The sequence below is a fragment of the Chrysochloris asiatica genome, unplaced genomic scaffold (genome assembly GCF_000296735.1).
Source record: "Chrysochloris asiatica unplaced genomic scaffold, ChrAsi1.0 scaffold00083, whole genome shotgun sequence".
In the NCBI taxonomy this organism is placed as follows: Eukaryota; Metazoa; Chordata; class Mammalia; order Afrosoricida; family Chrysochloridae; genus Chrysochloris; species Chrysochloris asiatica.
The window spans coordinates 9,322,859-9,343,491 of NW_006408601.1; the positions used below are offsets into that span (position 1 = coordinate 9,322,859).

At 44.4% G+C, this 20,633-nt stretch overlaps 1 protein-coding gene across 1 annotated transcript; it reads left to right on the forward strand.

Moving 5' to 3' along the window:
* The first annotated feature begins 15,305 nt into the window (after positions 1-15,305).
* On the forward strand, positions 15,306-18,796 carry TMEM86A (transmembrane protein 86A). Its single transcript, XM_006865808.1, has 3 exons — positions 15,306-15,326; positions 17,405-17,669; positions 18,144-18,796. The coding sequence occupies exons 1-3, from the start codon at positions 15,306-15,308 to the stop codon at positions 18,578-18,580; spliced, it is 723 nt and encodes a 240-aa protein (XP_006865870.1). The 3' UTR covers positions 18,581-18,796.
* The last annotated feature ends 1,837 nt before the right edge of the window (positions 18,797-20,633 follow it).

A 20,633-nucleotide genomic window follows, 5' to 3' on the forward strand; every position in this document is an offset into this window, starting at 1 on the left:
GTGATTCTGTCAGGTGTCCTTGGCTACTCTGATCCTTCCCCTGTTTGGTCTCTCCCAAGATGGTGGCTGTGGAATAGCTGAGCGTCTTGAATTAGAAGCAATGGATTTCTTGCTTCTGCTATCAATTCCCCTAGCTATAAGCCTTTCAAATGTCTAAATATTCCTTTATATGTGGTTCAGAGTTCTGGGACCATTGCCTGAGTCTGCTTGGTCCGGTATTCTGTATTGTTGCTGACAGAGCTTCTCACTGCATTTCTACCTGATCCACCATCTTGTTTGTTCTCCTCAATTCTCATTTGAGTGAATGTTTACAGAGCAAATCGGTTTTCCATTCAACGATTCATATACGTTTTGTTTTGTGTATACACATTGATTGCAATCCCTACAGGGAACAGTACTCTTCCCACTTTCTACCTGTATTTGTCTTTTCCATTTGTCCTTCTTACCTATCTCTGAGCTTTATCCCTGGGCAAATATTCCCCTTTTGATCTTGTATGGTTGGTTGTTCTAAAGTGTGTGTATCTCCCTGGTGTTATTTTTTATTCCTAGTGTGGTACTGTAGGATAAGCACTGGACTGCAAAACACAAGGTCAGCTATTCAAGCCTACCAGGTGCACCTTTGAAACCCTGTGCAGGGTCACTATGAGTCAGAATTGACTCTACGGTACTCAACAACAACAATATTTTTGGTTGTAAATTGAGCCACAAGAGTTAATTCAGTTCCAGACCTGAAACATATAAGGGTCATAGTCTCAGGATTCTATGAGTCTCTATCAGATCAATAAGCATGGTCTTTTTTGTAATTTTGAGTTCTGCTTCACATTTTTCTGCCACTCAACCCAAGTCCTTCTATTCTGATTCCTTTCAGAGTGGTCAGTAGTGGTTAGCTGGGTACCATCTAGTCTGGTCTCAGGATCTTGGAAGTTGGGGCTCACATGATTATTAGCTCTTTGGACCAATTGCTACTTTGAATCTTTTAAATGTCATTGCCCTCCAGGGATCAGTCTGATCTCTTTTTACTCTTTCAGTACCCTCCCCTGCTTAATTATATCCACAATTTAGCCTTTAATGTGCCAACTACTTTCAAAGCTGTACCCTAGTCTTCACCTCTGTCCTGAACACCAGGTTTGTATTTAGCTTTTGCCAAGTACCTTTTGGCTGACACACACTCAACTGATGTCTGACAACAAACATACCAACTCACTCCCCAACACTGCTATCAGAACACATGAACATGACACATCTGTTAAAGTTTCTTTCCTGGTGTCTTGACTTCGTCCTCCAGATCTCCAGACAGGAGAAGTTGGGGAAGGTGGGGTTCTGAGTTTGTTATAAGTGTTCTACACTCAATTCACAATAAAAAGTAAGAATAACAACAAAAAAACTCAATTCACAATAAAAAGTTAGAAAAGAAAAAAATAAGTGTTCTAGGATCTTGAGGAGTCCTGGGGTGGCACTATAGGATAAACAATGGACTGCTAACAAGGTTGGCAGCACAAACTCACTAGCCACTCCTTGAAAACCCTATACAGGATTGCTATGAGTCAGAACCAATTTAACAACAACCACAGATCTAGAACAGACACAGAAAAAGTAACAGTTTAGTAATCAGGTAAACAGTTTAGAGCTGGATTACAAATTCAAGAGGGGCAAACTAAATGAAGAGAATGTTTTCTGTGACAAAACCATTGGGAACTCAGATATAGAGGAGGCGACTGAATGAAGAAAAGCCCCACGGAAGAGGTAAGGTGTCTCAGTTAGTTCTCTAGTGCAGCTATAACAGAAATACCACAAGAGAATCAGCAACCAGAAATTTATTCTCTCACAGTTTTTTGTTGTTAAGTGTCATCGAGTTGGTTTCAACTCAGCTACCCAGTATAGGGTTTCTAAGGAGCGACTGGTGGGTTTGAACCACTGACCTTACGGTTAGATGTCCAGTGTTTATCCTACAGTGCCACATTAGGACTCCCTTTCACAGTTTAGGAGGTGAGAAGTCCTTGTCTCCTTTCACCCTCTGTGGAGCCGGCATTCCTTGGAGATCTACATGTGTCTTGACATCCATACTCCCATGCCAGATTCCAAGGGCAAAGATGCTCCACTCCTGGCTACTGTTTCTTGGTAGGTCCCTCCTCTCTGCTCCTTTTATCTTTTGTAAGATTAAACGATACGGGCCACACCCCAGGGAAACTTCCTTTACATCCAATTAGGGCTATGACCTGATTAAGGGTGACCACAACTTTACCCTAATCCCCTTTCAGTTGATTGGCAGATCACATCAGAACTGCAACTAATTCTGTTTCAATAACATAATCACCGAAAAACAAAACTCATTGCTTTCTAGTCAATTCCAACTCATAGTGACCCAATAGGACATAGTGCAACCACTCCACAGGGTTTATAAGGCTGCAGTCTTTATGGGGAGTCCTGGTGTGGCGCTGTAGGATCAGCACTGGACTGTGAACCATGAGGTTGGCAGTTCAAAGACACCAGCTGCTCCTTGCAAACCTTATAAAATGTCGCTATGAGTTGGAACTGACTCGACGGCACTTAACAACAACAATTAAACATAAGGTCAGTGATTCAACCCTAACAGCTGCTCCTCGAAAACTCATAGAGTTGCTAAGAGTTGGAATCAACTCGATGGCACTTAACAACAACGACAATCTTTATGGAAGCAGATTGTCTCACCTTTCTCCTATGAGCTGCTGGTGGTTTGAAACCCACCAGCCTTTTGGTTGCTGTTGATGTTAGGTGCCATCGAGTTGGCACAGACTCGTAGTGACCATTATGTCCAACAGAATGAAACACTGCCCGGTCCTGGGCCAACCTCACAATTGTTGCCACACTTGAGGCCATCGATGCTGCCACTTGGCCAATCCATCTTGCTGGAGATCTTCCTCTTTTCTCTGACCCTTCACCTTACCAAACATGTTATCCTTCTCCAGAGACTGGTCCCACATGACAATATGTCTGAAGTATGAGAGACAAAGTTTGGCCATCCTGGCCTCCAAGGAGCACTCCGGCTGCACTTCTTCCAACACAGTTGGAAGATCTGTTGGTTCTTTTGGCAGCCCATGGCACTTTCAATATTCTTCCTCCAACACCATAACTCAAATGCATCAATTCTTCTACGGTCTTCCTTATTCACTGTTCAGCTTTTGAATGCATATAAGGTTATTGAAAATACCATGGCTTGGGTCAGGCACACCTTAGTCCTCTAGCTGACATTTTTGCTCTTCAACACTTTAAAAAGATCTTGTGCAGCAGATTTGCCTAATGTAATACATTGTTTGATTTGACTGCTGCTTTCGTGAGTGTTGATAGTTGATCCAAAAGGAATGAAGTCCTTGACAACTACAATATTTTCTCCATTGACAAGAATGTTGTTTATTGGTCCAGTGGTGAGGATTTTTGTTTTCTTTACATTGAGATGTAATCCATACTGAAGGCAGTGCTCTTTGATCTTCACCAGTAAATATTTTAAGTTCTCTTCACTTTCAGCAAGCAAGGCTGTATCATCTGCATATTGCAGGTTCTTTATGAGTCTTCCTCCAATTCTGATGCCACGTTTTTCTTCATAGAACCCAGTTTCTCAGACTATTTACTCAGCATACAGGTTGCATAAGTATGGTGAAAGAATACAGCCTTGTTGCACACTCTCTTAATTTTAAACCATTCCGTGTTCCTATGTTCCTAGGTCCAGGTACAGATTCCTAATGAGCACAATTAAGTGTTCAGGAATATTCATGCTTCAGGAATACTCATGCTTCAAAATGTTGTCCATAGTTTACCATGATCCACACAATTGAAAGCTTTTGCATAGTCAATAAAGCATAAGTAAACATCTTTCTGATATTCTCTGCTTTCAGCCAAGATCCATTGGACATCAGCAATGATATCCCTCATTCCACAACCTCTTCTGAATCCAGCTTGAACCTCTGGAAGTTCTCTGTCAGTGTATGCTTGCCACCATTTCTGTATTACCTTTAGTAAAACTTTACTCACATGGGATATCAAAGATATTGTCTGGTGATTTCCACATTCCATTGGGTCACCTCTTTTTGGAATAGGCACAAATATGGATCTCTTCAGATCAGTCAGCCAGATGGTTGTCTTCCAAATATCTTGGCATAGATGAGTGAGTGCCTCCAGTGCTGCCTCACTTTCTTGAAAGATTTCAATTTTTATTCCATCAATTCCTTCAATGCACCTTGGACGTCTTCCTTCAGTATCATTGGCTCTTGATCATATGCTACCTCTTGAAATGGTTGGACATTAACCATTTCCTTTTGGTACAGTGACTCTATGTGTTCCTTCCATCTTCTCTTAATGTTTTCTGTATCATTCAATAATTTTCCCAGAGAATCCAATAATGAAAGTCAAGGCTTGAATTTTTTCTTCAGTTCCCCAGCTTGAGAAATGCTGAGCTTGTTCTTCCCTTGGTTTTGTTGTAATATTTGACTTTATCTTCTTGAGCTGACCTTTGAAATTTTCTGTTCCACTCTTGTACTTCCTCGTTTCTTCCATTTGCTTTAGCATCTTGCCGCTGGAGAGCAAGTTTCAGAGTCTCTTCTGACATCCATTTGATATTTTCTTTCTTTGTTTGTTGTCTTCTTAATAACCTTTTGCTTTCTTCATGTATGATGTTCTTGATGTCATCCCACAACTCTTCTGGTCTTTGGTCTTTAGTGTTTAATGTATCAAATCTGTTCTTCAGATGATCTCTAAATTCAGGTGAGATATATTCAATCCTCGACTTGTCCAGGCATAATGAATGATTCCTTCTTTGTGATGTCACATGTGATATATCTTCATACCCCAATTATTTCAATTGACACACTACATAATGACTCTTTACTTGCCTAAGTGAAATTGTGTGCTACACGGGCATGGAACCTATACTGGCACATAGTAGATTCATAGTAAATATTGGTTGGATGGATGAATGAATGAGCTCACATTCTAAAAGGAGAGACAAGCAAGTCAAGAGTAAATTACAAAGCTGTATGAAAAAGGCATGCTGATAGGCTGTTTTAAGTATAGACAAGAACAAGTACCTAATTTCAGGCAGACCTACCCTGCTCCCTACCCCTAAAATATGTAATCCAAAACACAAACACTGAACAGTAAGGATGGCTCTGTAGGATAAGCACTCTTACTGACAGCAAGAGCCCATCAGCTTCTCTGAGAAAGGATGATACGGGTTTTTGCTCCTGCAAAGATTTACTCTCGGAAACCCTTTTTGGGGTCACTGTGAGACAGAACTGACTTCACGGAACTTAATAACAACAAACAGTAAATAAAATTTTATTCTTGAAATAAACAAAACATCTTACCCATATGAATGAAATGAGAACAAACTCTTTTTGGGAAGAATGCAGTGACTCTGCTTTGTTGGTGCCTGTATCACTCAGGGTGCTGGCTGGAGACATCACGATTGAGTTTAACGGAAGAGCACTTCCTCATTATTTTCCAAGGTTGTGGGCAGAGTTAAGGAAATCAAGCAGGGATGATGATGCACCTCTGGACTAGCAACAATGGGAAGCTATTGCCACCCCTAGGCCTAAGACTATAGGGAGGGAGCCTTGAGCTATAGCCATGGAGGAACATGGCCACTGGCCCAGCAGGCTGCTGCTGGGGAAATTAGACTTCATCCACATGTTCCTCCTCATGCTCAGATATCCTGCCTTTGGATCTCATTAGCTGAACTCAACCAGAGGCCAGGATGCAAGTGAGCCGTGGGGATGAAATCCAAAGTGATCAGCCTTCTGGTCAGAGTGGAGAAGGGTCAAGAATGGATTTGAGTGACTGGGTGGCCAACAAAGAATGACCAACATGGAAGGGAGGTGCCTCTGTTTTGTGGGTGACCTATGTATATGACTGGGGAGTCAAATGCTTATTCAAGTCTAGGTCTCATGTTTTGTATGATATATGTTGTTAAGTGCCATAGAGTCGGCTCCGACCCATTGCCACCCAGTATAGGGTTTCCAAGGAGCAGCTGGTGAGCTTGAACTGCTGACCTTGTAGTTCAAACAGCTTTGCAGTCTGGCCCATTAACCCACAGCGCCACACCAGGACGCCTGATATATAGGTATATATGTTGTTGTTGTTGAGTTCCATGGAGTCAGTTCTGACTCATAGCAACCCTGTACAGGGTTTCCGAGGCTGTAAATCTTTACAGGAGCAGAAAGCCTCATCTTTCTCCTGTGGAAAAGCTGCTGACCTTGCGATTCGCAGCCCGATTCGTAACCACTACGCTACCAGAGATCCTTATAGGTATATATAGGTATTTGTATATCAAGCTTATTAAAATCAGTGCCACTGAGTTAGTATGGCTAAGACATCTGTGTTCTGAAAAAGCTTCACAACTAATTTTGATAAGTCCCTATTTGCTGACAACCAACCAATGTATCCTTTTCATTTTTATAGATAAACTCAGAGAAATGAAAAATGCCCTAATTTAGCTACTCTCTGTCTAAGAACTAACCCTTAGATAGTTGGGTTGGAAAATGGACATGTTTGCCTATTTTTTCTAGCCCAATTTCCCCATTTTACTGATGAGGAAACTGAAGCTCCAAAGATGGAGTGATATGTCCAGTTATACAACTAGCAAGTCACATAAATAAGGGATGAGTACTAAGTATTCCTAAACTCCCAATCTCGTGTTCTTTCCTGACAATACACTTTGTAGGAATGTGTGTGTGTGTGTGACAAAGCCCTAGAAGCATCAATTCAAGTCTCCCATTCTGATAAGGTGGGTCTCCCAACAACTTGTGACTAAAAAGAAAGTAGAGTAGGCAGAGTTCATTGTCCACTGGGGCTCTATCTCAGAGGGATTGGCTATGGTGACCTTCACCCCTATTGTCCTTGACAGTTTGGCCAACTGCTGTCAGTTCTGTCACTAGAAAAGACAGCTCCTCCCTCTGAGTGGGGTTAGACTGAGAGCATTGGCTTAGAAAAAGCTGGGTAGGGTATAGGGGAAAAAAAGATACATTGTAGGAAGGGACTCCCAGGAGATGACCTTATGGAGGTGCTCCTAATCAGTATCAGGCTGGGTTCCAACATCAGGGCCTCAGTCACCATCCCAATATACTGGACACTCCTCAGTGGCTATTAATTAGGACTGGCCACTTCTCATCCCACTTCTTCTCAATTCCCAAAGTCTACTGAAGTTCACAACGTCCTGGTGTAGCACTGTGCGTTAATGCTTTGGACTGCAAGTTCTGCTTGAACTGCAAGGTCAGTGGTTCAAGCTCCCCAGTAGCTCCTGGGAAACACTATATAGGGAGTCAGAATTGACTTGATGGCATGTAGCATCAACTGCAGATCACAAGGAGCCCTGGTGGTGGTGTGGGATATGCATTAGATTGTTAACCACAAGTTAGTAGTTCAAGTCTACCAGCTGCTCTGCAGGAGGAAGATGATAGTTTCTGCAGCCTTGGAAACCCAATACAGGGTCACTAAGAGTTGGAACCGCCTCGACAGCACACCACCACCACCACTGCAGATCACAGACCATTTTTAGTTTATCCTTTAAAATGTATCTGAAATCTCCTTCTCCAAGAAGCCTCCTAAGATTTACATTTCCTGAAACCTGCAGCTCTTCCCTATCTTACACAATATTTCAGGGTTGGGAGGAGCCTTAGAGATCATTGACTTAATTTATAGATGAGGAAATCAAGGCCAGAGAGGGGAAGTGATTCATCCAATCACAACAAACCTGGGAAGTGGCAAATCTGGGACTAGATTCATGCTCTTGACTACTCATCTCCTATGTATTCCCATGATTCTGAAGACTCATGGTTCCAATTATGTGCCCATTAAAACCATTTAAGATCAATTTAAGTGGTTGAAATATATCAACAAGATGGCAGACTAGGAAGACACACTTACACAGACCCTCTACATCAAAAATATGGGAGTCCAAATGAAACAGACACAGAGGACAATCCTGGAACCTTGTGCTTCAGAGGAAAGGTTAGAGAAGTGAATTGAATACCTACTAGGAGGAGAAGCTGAGCAGGGGCGGTGAAGAAGGAGACTGACTGGTGAACAGCCTGCCAACCAGACATGACATGGTATCTTAAACTTTTGAGAACAGCTCTGGTGAGACAGACAGATGACTCAAAGTCACATGGGCAGCCTGAGAAGGTGTGAGTCCTTCCTGTTCCCCACACTCCCCTGAATAACATAGGTGAGGCTGGCTCCCACTCTCATCTACACAGACCCTGCTCTCTGGGAGTTCTGAGTCTCATGGTTTGAGCCAGTGTGAGGTGGGTACCCACTGCACTGCCATGGAGCCTGAATTCAGGAGGCTCTGCTCCATAGCTACAGGATCCACAAAGCCTTCAGGCCAGGTTTAGACTAGCAGGAACCTCCATAATCAGCCACTCTGCCCTCAGCTGCCCTCTGGTTCCAACAGACATTAAAATTAACCATCTGAAGGGCCTCAACAAAGTATTTTCAAATTGGGTGCCCTGAACACAGCAAACACCGAGGCCTATAGGAACTCCATGTAGGACTAGGAACTCAGCGATCACATCCCTCCTCCACCCATCTCGTGAGTTCCTTACCTGGCAAAAGCCCCCCTCCCAGAATTTTCTTGTATCTGGGTACAACAACGGCATTGCTTTTTTGTTGTTGTTTATTTTTCCTTTCATTGTTTTATTGGTTTTGTTTGTTTATTCTTTCTTCTCCTTCTTCAGTTCCCTTTCCTTGATTTTATCCTTTCTATCTCCACTTGCTCATATGCAAGTTCGGGCTGAAGCTGAAGAAAACAAGTTCATGAAAGTCAAAATACAACCTTGAACATATCCCACATGAATTTAGAGATCATCTCAAGGACAGATTTGTAGAAAAAGACACTAATGACCAAAGACCAGAAGAGTTGTAGAATGACATCAAAAACATAATCATGAAGAAAGCAAAAGGTCATTAAGAAGACAAGAAAGAAGGAAAAGCCCAAAATGGATGTCAGAAGAGGCTCTGAAACTTACTTTCCAGCATAGAGATGCTAAAACAAATGGAAGACACGAGGAGGTAAAAGAGCTGAATAGAAAATTTGAAAGGGCAGCTTGAGAAAACAAAGTCAAGTATTATAATGAAATGTGCAAAGACCTGGTGTTAGAAGATCAAAAAGAAAGAACATGCTCAGCATTTCTCAAGCTGAAGGAACTGAAGAAAAAATTCAAGCCTCAACTTACAATACTGAAGGACTCTATGGGCCCTGGTGTGGTCCTGTGGGTTAATGAGCTGGACTGCATAGTTGGTTTGAACCGCAAGGTTCAAGCTCACCAGCCGCTCCTCAAAACCCTATACAGGGTCACTATGGTTTGGAACCGAGTCAATGGCACTTGACAACAACAACAAATGGGCAAAATATTGAATGATGCAAAAAGCATCAAAAGAAGATAGAAGGAATATATTAGAGTCACTGTTTCAAAAAGAAATGGTTTATGTTCACCCATTTCAAGAGGTAGGATATGATTAAGAACCCATGATATTGAAGGAAGAAGTCCAAGGTGCACTGAAGGCATTGGCAAAGAACAAGGCACCAGGAATTGATGGAATACAAACAGAAATCTTTCAACAAACTGATGCAGCTCTAGAGGTACTCACTCATCTATGTCAAGAAATTTGGAAGATAGTTATCTGGCCAACTGATTGGAAGAGATATTTGTGCCCATCCCAAAGAGAGGTGATCCACAGGAATGTGGAAATCATTGGACAATATCATTAATACCACATCCAATTAAAATTTTGTTCAAGATAATTCAAAGATGGCTGCAACAGTACATTGACAGAGAACTTCCAGAGGTTCAAGCTGGATTCAGAAGTGGATATGGAATAATGGATATAATTGCTGATGTTTGATGGATCTTGGCAGAAAACAGAGAACACTAGAGAGATTATGCAAAACCTTTCAATTGTGTCGATCATGACAAGCTATGAACAACGTTGTGAAGAATGAGTATTCCAGAACACTTAATTGTGCTCATGAGTAACCTGTACATAGAACAAGAGGCAGTTGTTCAAACAGAAAAAGGGAACATGATGGTTTAAAATTAGGAAAGGTATGTGCATTCTTTCACGATACTTATTCAACCTGTTTGCTTAGCAAATTATCTGAGAAGATGGAATATATGAAGAAGAACATAGCATCAGTATTGGAGGAAGACTCATTAACAACCTGCAATATGCAGATGATACAACCTTAACTTGCTGAAAGCAAAAAGAACTTAAAATACTGGTGAAGATCAAAGGCTATAGCCTTTAGTATGGGTTATATCTCAATGCAAAGAAAACAAAAATCCTCACCATTGGACCAGTAAATAACATTCTTACCAATAGAGAAAAGATTGAAGTTGCCAAGGACTTCATTCTTCTTGGATCAACCATCAATACTCATGGAAGTAGCAGTCAAGAAATCAAATGACGTATTGCATTAGGCAATTCTGCTGCACAAGATCTTTAAAAAGTGTTGAAGAGCAAAGATGTAAGTTTGATGACTAAGGTGTGCCTGACCCAAGTCATGGTATTTTCAGTGCCCTCATATGTATATGAAAGTTGGACAATGAATAAAGAAGACAATAGAAAAATTGATGCATTGGGATTACGGTGTTGGAAGATAATATTAAAAGTACCATGGACTGCCAAAAGAACACACAAATCTGTGTTGGAATAAGTATAGCCAAAATGCTCCTTAGAAGCCAGAGTGGCCAGACTTCATCTCTCATACATTGGATGTATTATCAGGAGGGACCAGACTCTTGAAAAGGACAGCATGCTTGGTAAAGTGGAGGATCAGCAAAAAAGAGAAGACCCCCAAATGAGATGGATGGGCACAATGGCAGCAGTAGTGGGTCAAAAACATAGCAACGATTGCGAGGTTGGTGCAGGACTGGGCAGTGTTTCATTCTGTTGTGCATTATGAGTCATTATGAGTCAGTACTGTCTCAACAGCACCTAACAACAACAATCTCCCCCTCATTATTTTCCTTCTTTGCTCTATTTCTTATTTCCACTGTCTTCTATTTTCCTCTTAAGTTTTCTTTACTACTCTCTAGTCTCTTTCACTTTTCATCTTGAATTCTTTTAGTGTTTAGTTTTTTTTTTTTCCAGTTCTCTTTATATTTTCTCTTACTTTTCTTGGTACAGCTCTATTTTCCAAATGCTTTCTCTTTTTACTTATTATATTCTTTTTTTCTTGTTGCTATATGTTTTTAGTTTCTTTTATCTCCGTTCTTATATTCTGTTGTCACTGTTTGCTTGCTTGTTTGTTCTGGTTTGTTTTCCTTTCTTCTCTTGCCTCACCTGACAGGAGACAGCAACTGTGCCCATACAGCTCAACTACATCCTACCCTCTGCAGCTCTATTGACTGGATGGAGCTCCTATACCACGATCAATGATAGACACTAGCCAACACCAACCAAATTCATGCTAAATTAAGCTGTGGAAATGATGAATGGAAAGCAGTACATATGCTTCCAGGAAACTCTCTTGGTGAGAGCCTAAGGACACACCAAGATACAATCAGCAATTAAATACAAAGACAATGACAACACAATGTCTCAGCGACAAGACAACTATAGCTCACATGAAGAAACCAGAGTTGTTATTGTTAGGTGCCATCAAGTTTGTTCTGACTCACAGTGATTCTATGAACAACAGAACAAAACATTGCCCAGTCCTGCACCATGCTTACATTGCTGTTATGTTTGAGCCCATTGCTCCTCCCACTGTGCTATCCCATCTCATTGGGTAGATGGGTCTTCCTCTTTTTTTTCTGACCATCCACTTTACCAAACATGATTCCTTCTCCAGGGACTGGTCCCCTCCTGAAACCATGTCCAAAGTATGAGAGGTGAAGTCTTGCCATCCTGACTTCTAAGGAGCATTCTGGCTGTACTTCTTCCAGCACAGATTTGTTTGTTCTTCTGGAAGTCCTTTCAGTATTCTTCTCTAACACCATAACTCAAATTCATCGATTCATCTATGTTCATCCTTATTCATTGTCACCTTGCAAAAAGGATCCAGACAAAGATGCCCTTTATCACCACTCCTATTTAGTATTTTGCTGGAAGTCTTAACTAGAGCTGTAAGACAAGAAAGGGAAATAAAGACATCCAAATTGGTAAAGAAGTCATAAAACTCTATTTGCAGATATGATTCTATACATAGAAAATCCCCAAAACACAAGAAAGTTTTGGAAATCATTGAAAGTTTCAGCAAAATGGTATAGTTAAAGATCAACATCCCAAAATCAGTTACATTCTTTTACACTAATCAAGAGAGCTCTGAAAAGGAAATCAAGAATACAATACCATTTACAATAGCCACCCAAAAGATGAAATACTAAAGAATAAATCTAACCAGAGAAACAAAAGAAGAAACAAGGTAAGTTACTTAACACTACAACAAGAAACCAAAAGAGACCTACAAAAAAATGGAAAAATATTCCATGCTCATTGTATAAAGACTTAACATTGTGAAAATGTCAATACTACCCAAAGCAATCTATAGATACAATGCAATGCTGATCCAGATTCCTATAGTATTCTTTAAAGAGATGAAAAAACTATTCACTAGCTTTATATAGAAAGGGACGAGATCTCAGATAAGCAAAGCATTACTGGGAAAAAAAAAAAAGAAGAACAATATAGGAGGACTCTGACTTCCCAATCTCAAAATCTACTACACAGTCATAGTGGTCAAAATAGAGTGGTACTTGTACAACAAAAGATACGTAGATCAATAAAACAGAATTGAGAACCTGGAAGTAAATCCATCCATGTACAGTCAGCTGATCTTTGACAAAGGGTCAAAACACATTAAATGGGGAAGAGAAAGTCTGTTCAACAAACGGTGTTGGCAAAACTAAATCCATTTGCAGAAGAATGAAACAAGACCCATATCTCACACCATACACAAAAATGAACTCAATGTGGATTAAAGATCTAAATGTGAAACCTAGAACTATAAAGATTATCAGTAAAAAATATGGACAAACTCAGAAGTTTTGACACATGCCATAAATACACTATCAAACATAACTGAAAACACACAAACAGCAGAAGACAAAACAGGTGACTGGGACCTCCTAAAAATCAGACATTTACTTGCATCAAAATATGTGACCAAAAGAGTAAAATGAGAAGTCACAGAATGGGAAAAAATTTTTGGCCATGACATATGACAAGAGACTACTTTTTGAGATTTATAGAACACTTCAACATCTCAGTAAGAAGACAAATAATCCAATTTAAAAATGGGCAGAGGACATGAACAGATAATACATCACTAAAGAAAACATTCAGGCTGCCAATGAACATATGAAGAAATGGTCAAAATCATTAGCCATTAGAGAGATGTAAATCAAAACAACAATGAGATATCACTTTGCCCCAGCATGATAATGAAGTTACAAACAAAAACAGTAAACAACAAATGCTAGCAAAATTACTGATAGACCGGGATCCTCCTACACTGCTGTTGAGAATGTAATACAGTACAACATTGTCGAAAATGTTATGGTGCTTCTTCAAAAAGTTGGGAATAGAAATACCATATGACCTAGCAATCCCTCTACTTGGTATATATCCTCAAGAATTGAAAGTTGGGACATGAATAGATATATATGTTCACCCATGTACATTACAGTACTACTCGCAATAGCAAAAGGATGGAGACAGCCTAACTGCCCATCCACATAAGGATGATTACACAAACTTTGATACATACACACAATGGAATAGTACACAATATGGAAGAATGATGATGAATCTGCGGAAACAACTCATAACATGGATGAACTTGGTGGACATTATGCTGAGTGAAATTAATCACAAAAGGACAAATATTATATGAGAACACTGTTGTAAAAAGGTTTTTTTTTGTTTTTTTTTTTTTTAAAAAGGTTTTCTTGCTAAAAGAAACATGCTATAATGGTTACCAGGGGAGGGGTGGGAAGGATGGGACAAAGAGCGTTGTTGTTGTTAAGTGCCATTGAGTCCATTCTGCTCATAGTGAACCTGTATAGGGTTTCCAAGACTTTTTAATCTTTGCAGGAGCAGAGAACTGTTCTGTGCTTATCCCATGGGTAGACACATGTTAACTTGGGTGATGAGGAAGGCAATATACCACAAGAGGGAGTTGGCATAGGAAAGATGAAGGAGTGGAAGACAGGGAGGAGTGCAAGAGTTGAAGTGAATAGAGGTCAGTACTGTTAATCAATGGTTCATGGAGGGATTGTAATCATTGTAAAGACACAAAGTGTATGATTTGTTGATTGTGGGACTAATGATCTGTTCTGTAAATCTTCATTCAATTCACAATAAAATGTGTTTTTTTGTTTTTTTAAAGAAGAAAAAACCCATGTAAGATAGATTTTTGACAAAGTTCACATTCCTTTAGTTCTTTAAGTCTGTACAGGTCTGCTTGCCTGTCATTTCTGGTGTGTTCCTGGGTGTGTGGTTGTGTTCCTGAGTTGTGAGAAGTGTGTGCCTAACTGCAGTTGCACACTTGTGTTTGTTTATATGCAATTGTTAATAAGTCTGTGGGTTTCTGTATGCTTGCCTATGTATATGTATCTGAATTTAGGGTGAAGACTGTTCAGCTGTGGTTTCTCTGTTAATTTGTTCAGTGTCCAAGGGTAGTTATGATTCTGTTTGCGCATGTGTTAGGATGACGGTTGTACAGGTTGCTGAATATATACCTATATACAGGTGTCTCTTTTCAAGTTGAAGGTTGTGTGTCTGCTGACCATTGGGTGCCCAACTGGATGTGTGTTTGTACACAGTGAAGGTTTGGGGTCTAATTTCAACTGTGTCCGTGTAGACCGCATGATGAAAGGCTCAGGGACTCTGTTTGCCTTTTGTTCCAGGATTATGAGAATATGTGTAGCCATGTGTAGCCAGGTCAGGAATGTATTTGTCTCTCAGCCAAACCTGGTCCAAGCTCAGAGCCTGGGGTCACGGTCACGTTCCTGGATATTTTAGCACGGCCTCCCTGGGGGCGTGGCTGCAGGCCCCGCCCCACCCCTGGGAGAAGCATCATTTCTCCTCGCTGAAGCCGCAGGAGGCTTGTTTGGCGTCGCCTGCTGGGCCCCGCCCCCCGGGACTCCAGCTCGCGCATTGGCCGTGGCTGCGGTGACGTCACAGGTTTCTCAGACAGATCCCCGAGCGCCGGGCGCGCGGGAGGCATTGTCCATCACCTCGGGCTTTGTTACGTAGTCGCCTCCTCACCTGGCCGTGGGCACGTCCGGGCCGCTGCAGCCGGGAGCCGGTTGTCAGCTGCCGCCGCCGCCATGGTGTCCCCGGTCACTGTGGTGAGTGAGCGAGCCAGTGTTCAGCGCAGTCGGAGCCCACCGGCCTGGGGACTGGGCTGCGGTATAGCGAGCCGCTGGGGGCCGAGCAGAAGCAGGGTCCCACAGCAGCCGGCGGCCCGGGGCCGGAGTCGGGCGCTATCTGGGCTCGGCCTCAGCTGACCCAAGGCGCCCCTCCTCTGCTCGCCCCCCGCCCTCCCGCGGGAGAGAGGAAAACAGTGGGCACGTGACTCGGAAGCGTGACTTTGTTGATCTCCGAGTGTCTGGCCCGAGTCGGCGGGGTCACGGTCGAGGAGAGGGAGGGGCGGCAGCAGTGGACCACAGCGGCCCTTGCTTGAGACAGGGAAGGGGACAGGGGCCTTCTGGGAATCCGTTCCAAAGTAGTTCCTTCCCCTTTCCCATCTTATAAGCATGTTGGGGGCGGGAGTGGGGACAACCCTGGATCCAAACAGGGCTGAGCAGAGCCGCTGCGTTTGGTTACGCTCTCGGGGGAAGAGGTGGCGTTTTCTGTTGACACCTCTACGTTTTCAGACTTTCCCAAGTTGAACCTTTGTCTCACTGTTTTCTTCCAATGCTGGGTTCTCTGTGCTTGTCAGGGTCTCCCCAGTTACTACCTGTTTCTCCTTCTAGGAAATAATGGCCCTGAGGGAAGGGGGATGGAGCGCACCTTGATGCTTCCAAGCACAGGCAGGTGGCTGTTGGGGAGATCTGCAGCTGTGCAATCCGTCAGGTCCCTTTCTCCCTGACCCCTTCACTGGCCCTGGCCAGCCTTGAGTGGGGAATCTCCATTGAAAGGGATTTGGTTATCTCTTCTCCCTGCTCTCTCCTCTGGAATCGCAAGGGCAGCCGTGGACCTTAGACCCACCCACTTACCTCTTCCCAACTCCCTCATCATAGTCTGGTTAATCACCAAGAATCTGGTGGTCTGTGAGTCTGAGTGTGCACCCAGGGCCCTAGCTGGACAGCTCATCCAGACAGAGGCACAATCACTTTGGGCAGAGTATAGGTGTGGAGGGGACCCCATTTTCCAACTCAGGCTCTAGAAAGCAGCTTTAGGGGATTACAAATTTTCTCCTCCTTGTGAGAATGTCCTGCAGCAGCCCCTGCCTCCAGTTTGGAGAATATCTGTAGTGGTTTTAGACACTGCCTTTAACTGCCCTCAATCCGGTTGAACCTGAATCAGCTGCTCTAACTTCTCTTTCCCAGTTCCCTATCTCCCCCCAGCCTGTCTGCTGGCTCCTTTTCAGAAGCTGGAAAGAGAATCCCTCCCCCTTTCCTGCTTCTCATGTCTGTTGTGCCTTGAATTGCTGTGTTTGCAACTGACTGCCCTCCTACCCCCAATCTGAAATCTCTAGTGTTTCAGGGACAGTTTTCTTGACCTCAAGTCATCGGTCCATTTCTCTAGCCAGTATCCCTATCCCTGATACCTTTGGGTTGAGACAGGGCATAGAAGATCAGGAGCCAACTGGTGAGCAGGGGAGAGAGCCTTGGGGGCAGAGGTGGTTGGTAGTGCCCATCCTCACACATTCCTGGCATTCACCTGGTGTTGCCAGGACAGTAAGCCTGTGCCCTGGCCTCACTGCTGAGGATCACGAGTTGGCCAGCCTTGGCATCTCTGTGGTTTCCCACTGACTCCACTCTACTCTGGACAGCTGTGGACTGATGCTGGGGTGGTGGTGGTGGTGGTGGTGGTGGTGGTGGTGGTATGTGTGTGTGTGTGTGTGGTGTGGGGAGGGGGAGGGAGGACTGAAGGGCCCTTGCAGAGGGAGAGTCATGGGGTTGTGAAAAGGGACATTATCCTAAGCTCTGCTGTTCAGTGAGTGACCATTCCAGTTCTGCCTCAGGGCCAAGAATGGTCAGAGTAGCAGGAACAGTGGAGCCCTTCCAATAAATTGAGCCTCACGGTGAGGATGGGCTTGTCTACACCCTATTGACTGGTGGGACAGGCCATACTGGGCTTCTCCACATCATATCAAACCTCCTTGTTTGTGGGGTGGGTCTGTGTCTGAGTTGAGGTTGCTGGCTCTGAGCCTCTATGGGAATGCCCAGTCCTGAATGTTGCCCTCTTCTGTGTCTTCTAGGTGAAGAGTGAAGGACCCAAGTTAGTACCCTTCTTCAAGGCTACCTGTGTGTATTTTGTGCTCTGGCTGCCCTCATCTAGCCCGTGCTGGGTCAGCGCTCTCGTCAAGTGCCTGCCCATCTTCTGCCTCTGGCTCTTCCTTCTGGCCCATGGCTTGGGATTCCTGTTGGCCCACCCCAGTGCTACCCGCATCTTTGTGGGGCTCATCTTCTCTGCTGTGGGCGATGCCTTCCTCATCTGGCAGGATCAGGGCTACTTTGTGCACGGTCAGTAACCACAGTAGCCTGTCTGGGAGGGCTCATCCTGGGGTTGGAGGCTTTAGGGACCTGGGTGAAAGATGAGGCTTTCTGCTCCCATAAAGATTTACAGCCTTGGAAACCCTGTGTAAGGTCGCTATGAGTCGGAACCGACTCCACGGCACATAACAACAACAACAAGGGACCTGGTTGGCAGGGTCCAAGGCTTTGCTGGAAGAAGCTTCTGAATCAGAAGGTGGGGAATCTGGAGATTCCTGAGGTTATGGACTACAGGGGCCTCCAGCAGGGGATGACTTTTCGGTCATCTGGTGATCAGTTCTGGCGTTCCTGAGGGTTATGTAGGGGGGCAACTGTCTTTACCTTGGTGGGTCTCCTTCTACCCTGTTACTCCCTACAAAGCTCCTAGGTTGTTTCAAGCACCTCCCCTTACCTCTAGTCTAGTTACTCACTGAACCTGCCCTCAGCATCCATTCTCACTCCCAGGTCTGCTGATGTTTGCTGTGACCCACATGCTCTACGCCTCAGCCTTTGGCATGAGGCCATTGGCCCTGCGGACAGGACTGGTGATGGCCGTGCTGTCGGCCCTGTGCTATGCCCTACTCTATCCGGGCCTCTCAGGTGCCTTCACCTACCTGGTGGGGGGCTACGTGGCCCTCATCAGCTTCATGGGCTGGCGGGCTGTAGCAGGACTGCGGCTGGTTGGGGCAGCCTGGCGCTGGACCGAGCTGGCAGCTGGCAGTGGCGCTTTGCTCTTTATCGTCTCAGACATGACCATCGCCCTTGACAAGTTCTGTTTCCCTGTGCCCTACTCCCGGGCACTCATCATGTCCACCTACTACGCTGCCCAGATGCTCATCGCCCTGTCTGCTGTTGAGAGCCGGGAGCCAGTAGAAGACTATGGACTGAGCAAGACCAACTAAGTGACTGGGGTCTGGTCACCCCTTTTTCTTCCTGGGACTGGGATTCAGGACCTGGGAAGCTGAAGCAGCTGGATCAGGATGGCTACAGTGCCAGCTTAGGGCAGCAGGTACTGTCCGACAAACTGGCAAGTTTGAGGGGGCGAGCAGGAAAAGATCTCCCTAGCAGAACCAGTATTTCACGACAATGCTGATAACTTAAAAAACAAACCAAACAGCTAGTGCTCCTTGCAAAGCCCCCTTTGAGGATGATGGTGCTCAGCTTCTTGTCCCCACTCCCTATGGCAATGCTGGGCTCACCGCCTCCCACCCTCTTTAATCTGCAGAGTTGAGGGAAAGGGGAGAAATCCGTGCTGAGATGACCCAGGCCCAGGACTTGGAACCCTTTTCATGGGCTCCTAGTTGGGAAAAACAATCTCCTCTATCCTTGTTACTTGAACAACCTCAGTCTCTAAGGTGAAGGGCTGTCTGTCCAGGATAGGTAGGAGACGGGGCTCCTTGGTCTGGAAGCTTGGGGCGGGTACCAAGAATTCAAGCTGGTCCCACCTCAAAGGCCAGCCCTGAGCTCAGGCCTCATCTCATCACCCTCAGACCCCATCCCTGGGGCTAGGGTGAACCATGCCAAAGGAAGAGGTCAGCCTGTGTGTGTATGTGTAGTCTGTGTTCCAGCCTGTCTGTCTTTGTCTGCCTCTGTTCTGCTGTCTGAGGGGGTGCTGAATCTGACTCAGAGAGCTGCTCCGCTCCCCCCCCCCCCCCCCCAGCGTTTCCTCCCTGCTCTTCCTACACTGGGGGGCGAGGAGAGGAGGATTCAGTGACACTCTGGGGTCACTCAAACCTGAGGCACATTCAATGCAAGGGGAGCATGGTGGGATGACGCCATCCTCTACTGCCCATGTGGAAAACAATAAAAACTAAAGGCCATAGCTGCCCTGCTTGTCTGCCTGTATGACACTTGCCGGTCCTGGAGACGGGGTGGGATGGTGCCAGGAGCCCTGGCTGTCCTCACTGCCTGGGTCAGTCCTGGCCAGTGCATTTTGGTGCCAGGCTGTCTCATTGGCTCTGATGACACTGCTGTTTGGAGTAGGTCTCACTTCCCTGGTCACATGTATGGGTGAGGATGTGATTCAGAATGATGAGGAACTTGTAGTATTTGCTGCTGTCCTAATTTGTCCTTGACGTACTCTTCTGATGACAGATGCGCAGCACCCTTGGTGATCCCTCGTTGTCTAGTGTCCTCCAACACTTTCTCCCCCTTTGCCCAAACCTATTTATTGCCTGTTCCAAAATGAGCCTGATTCCCTTCAAGTAGCTTGTCTCTCTTTGGGTCCTGGGCTCAGTTGAACAGATAGGAAGAATGGGATTGAACTAGCTGATTCATACTTTAGATGAGAAGACCTGGCAGAGCAATGTGTCATGCCATCACAGGGGCATTTGCATTTTAACAGGCAATACCCTAGCCTAGAATTGGAAAGGGAAGTCTTGGTTGGCTGTGAGTGCCCCATTAATTGAAGTTTTGCATAGTTATGAGAATGATATGTTGTTGTTGTTAAATGTCGTTAAAAGTGGGCTCTGACTCTGGCTGGTGGGTTTGAACTGCCACCTTGTGGTTCAAACTTACCTTGCAGTCTAGCACCACACCAGGACTCCTAATGATGATCTAAAGCCTCATTTGAAAATCATTGATTATCCAATACCAATACTTACCTCATATATGGAGTCCTGGTGTGGTGCTGTGGGTTAATGCGCCAGACTGCAAAACTGTTTGAATTGAATTGTAAGGTCGGCGGTTCAAACTCACCAGCTGCTCCTCGTAAACCCTATACAGGGTTGCTATGGGTCGGCACCGACTAGACAGCACTTCCCAACAACAACAACAACAACCTCATATATGCTGTTGTTGTTAACTTCTGACTCATAGTGATCCTGCATAGGGTTTTCAAGGAGCTGCTGGTGAACTTGAACCACTGACCTTATAGTCCAGTGCATTAACCCACAGCGCCACACCAGGACCCTCATATATATGTATATATTATACACACACACACACACACACACA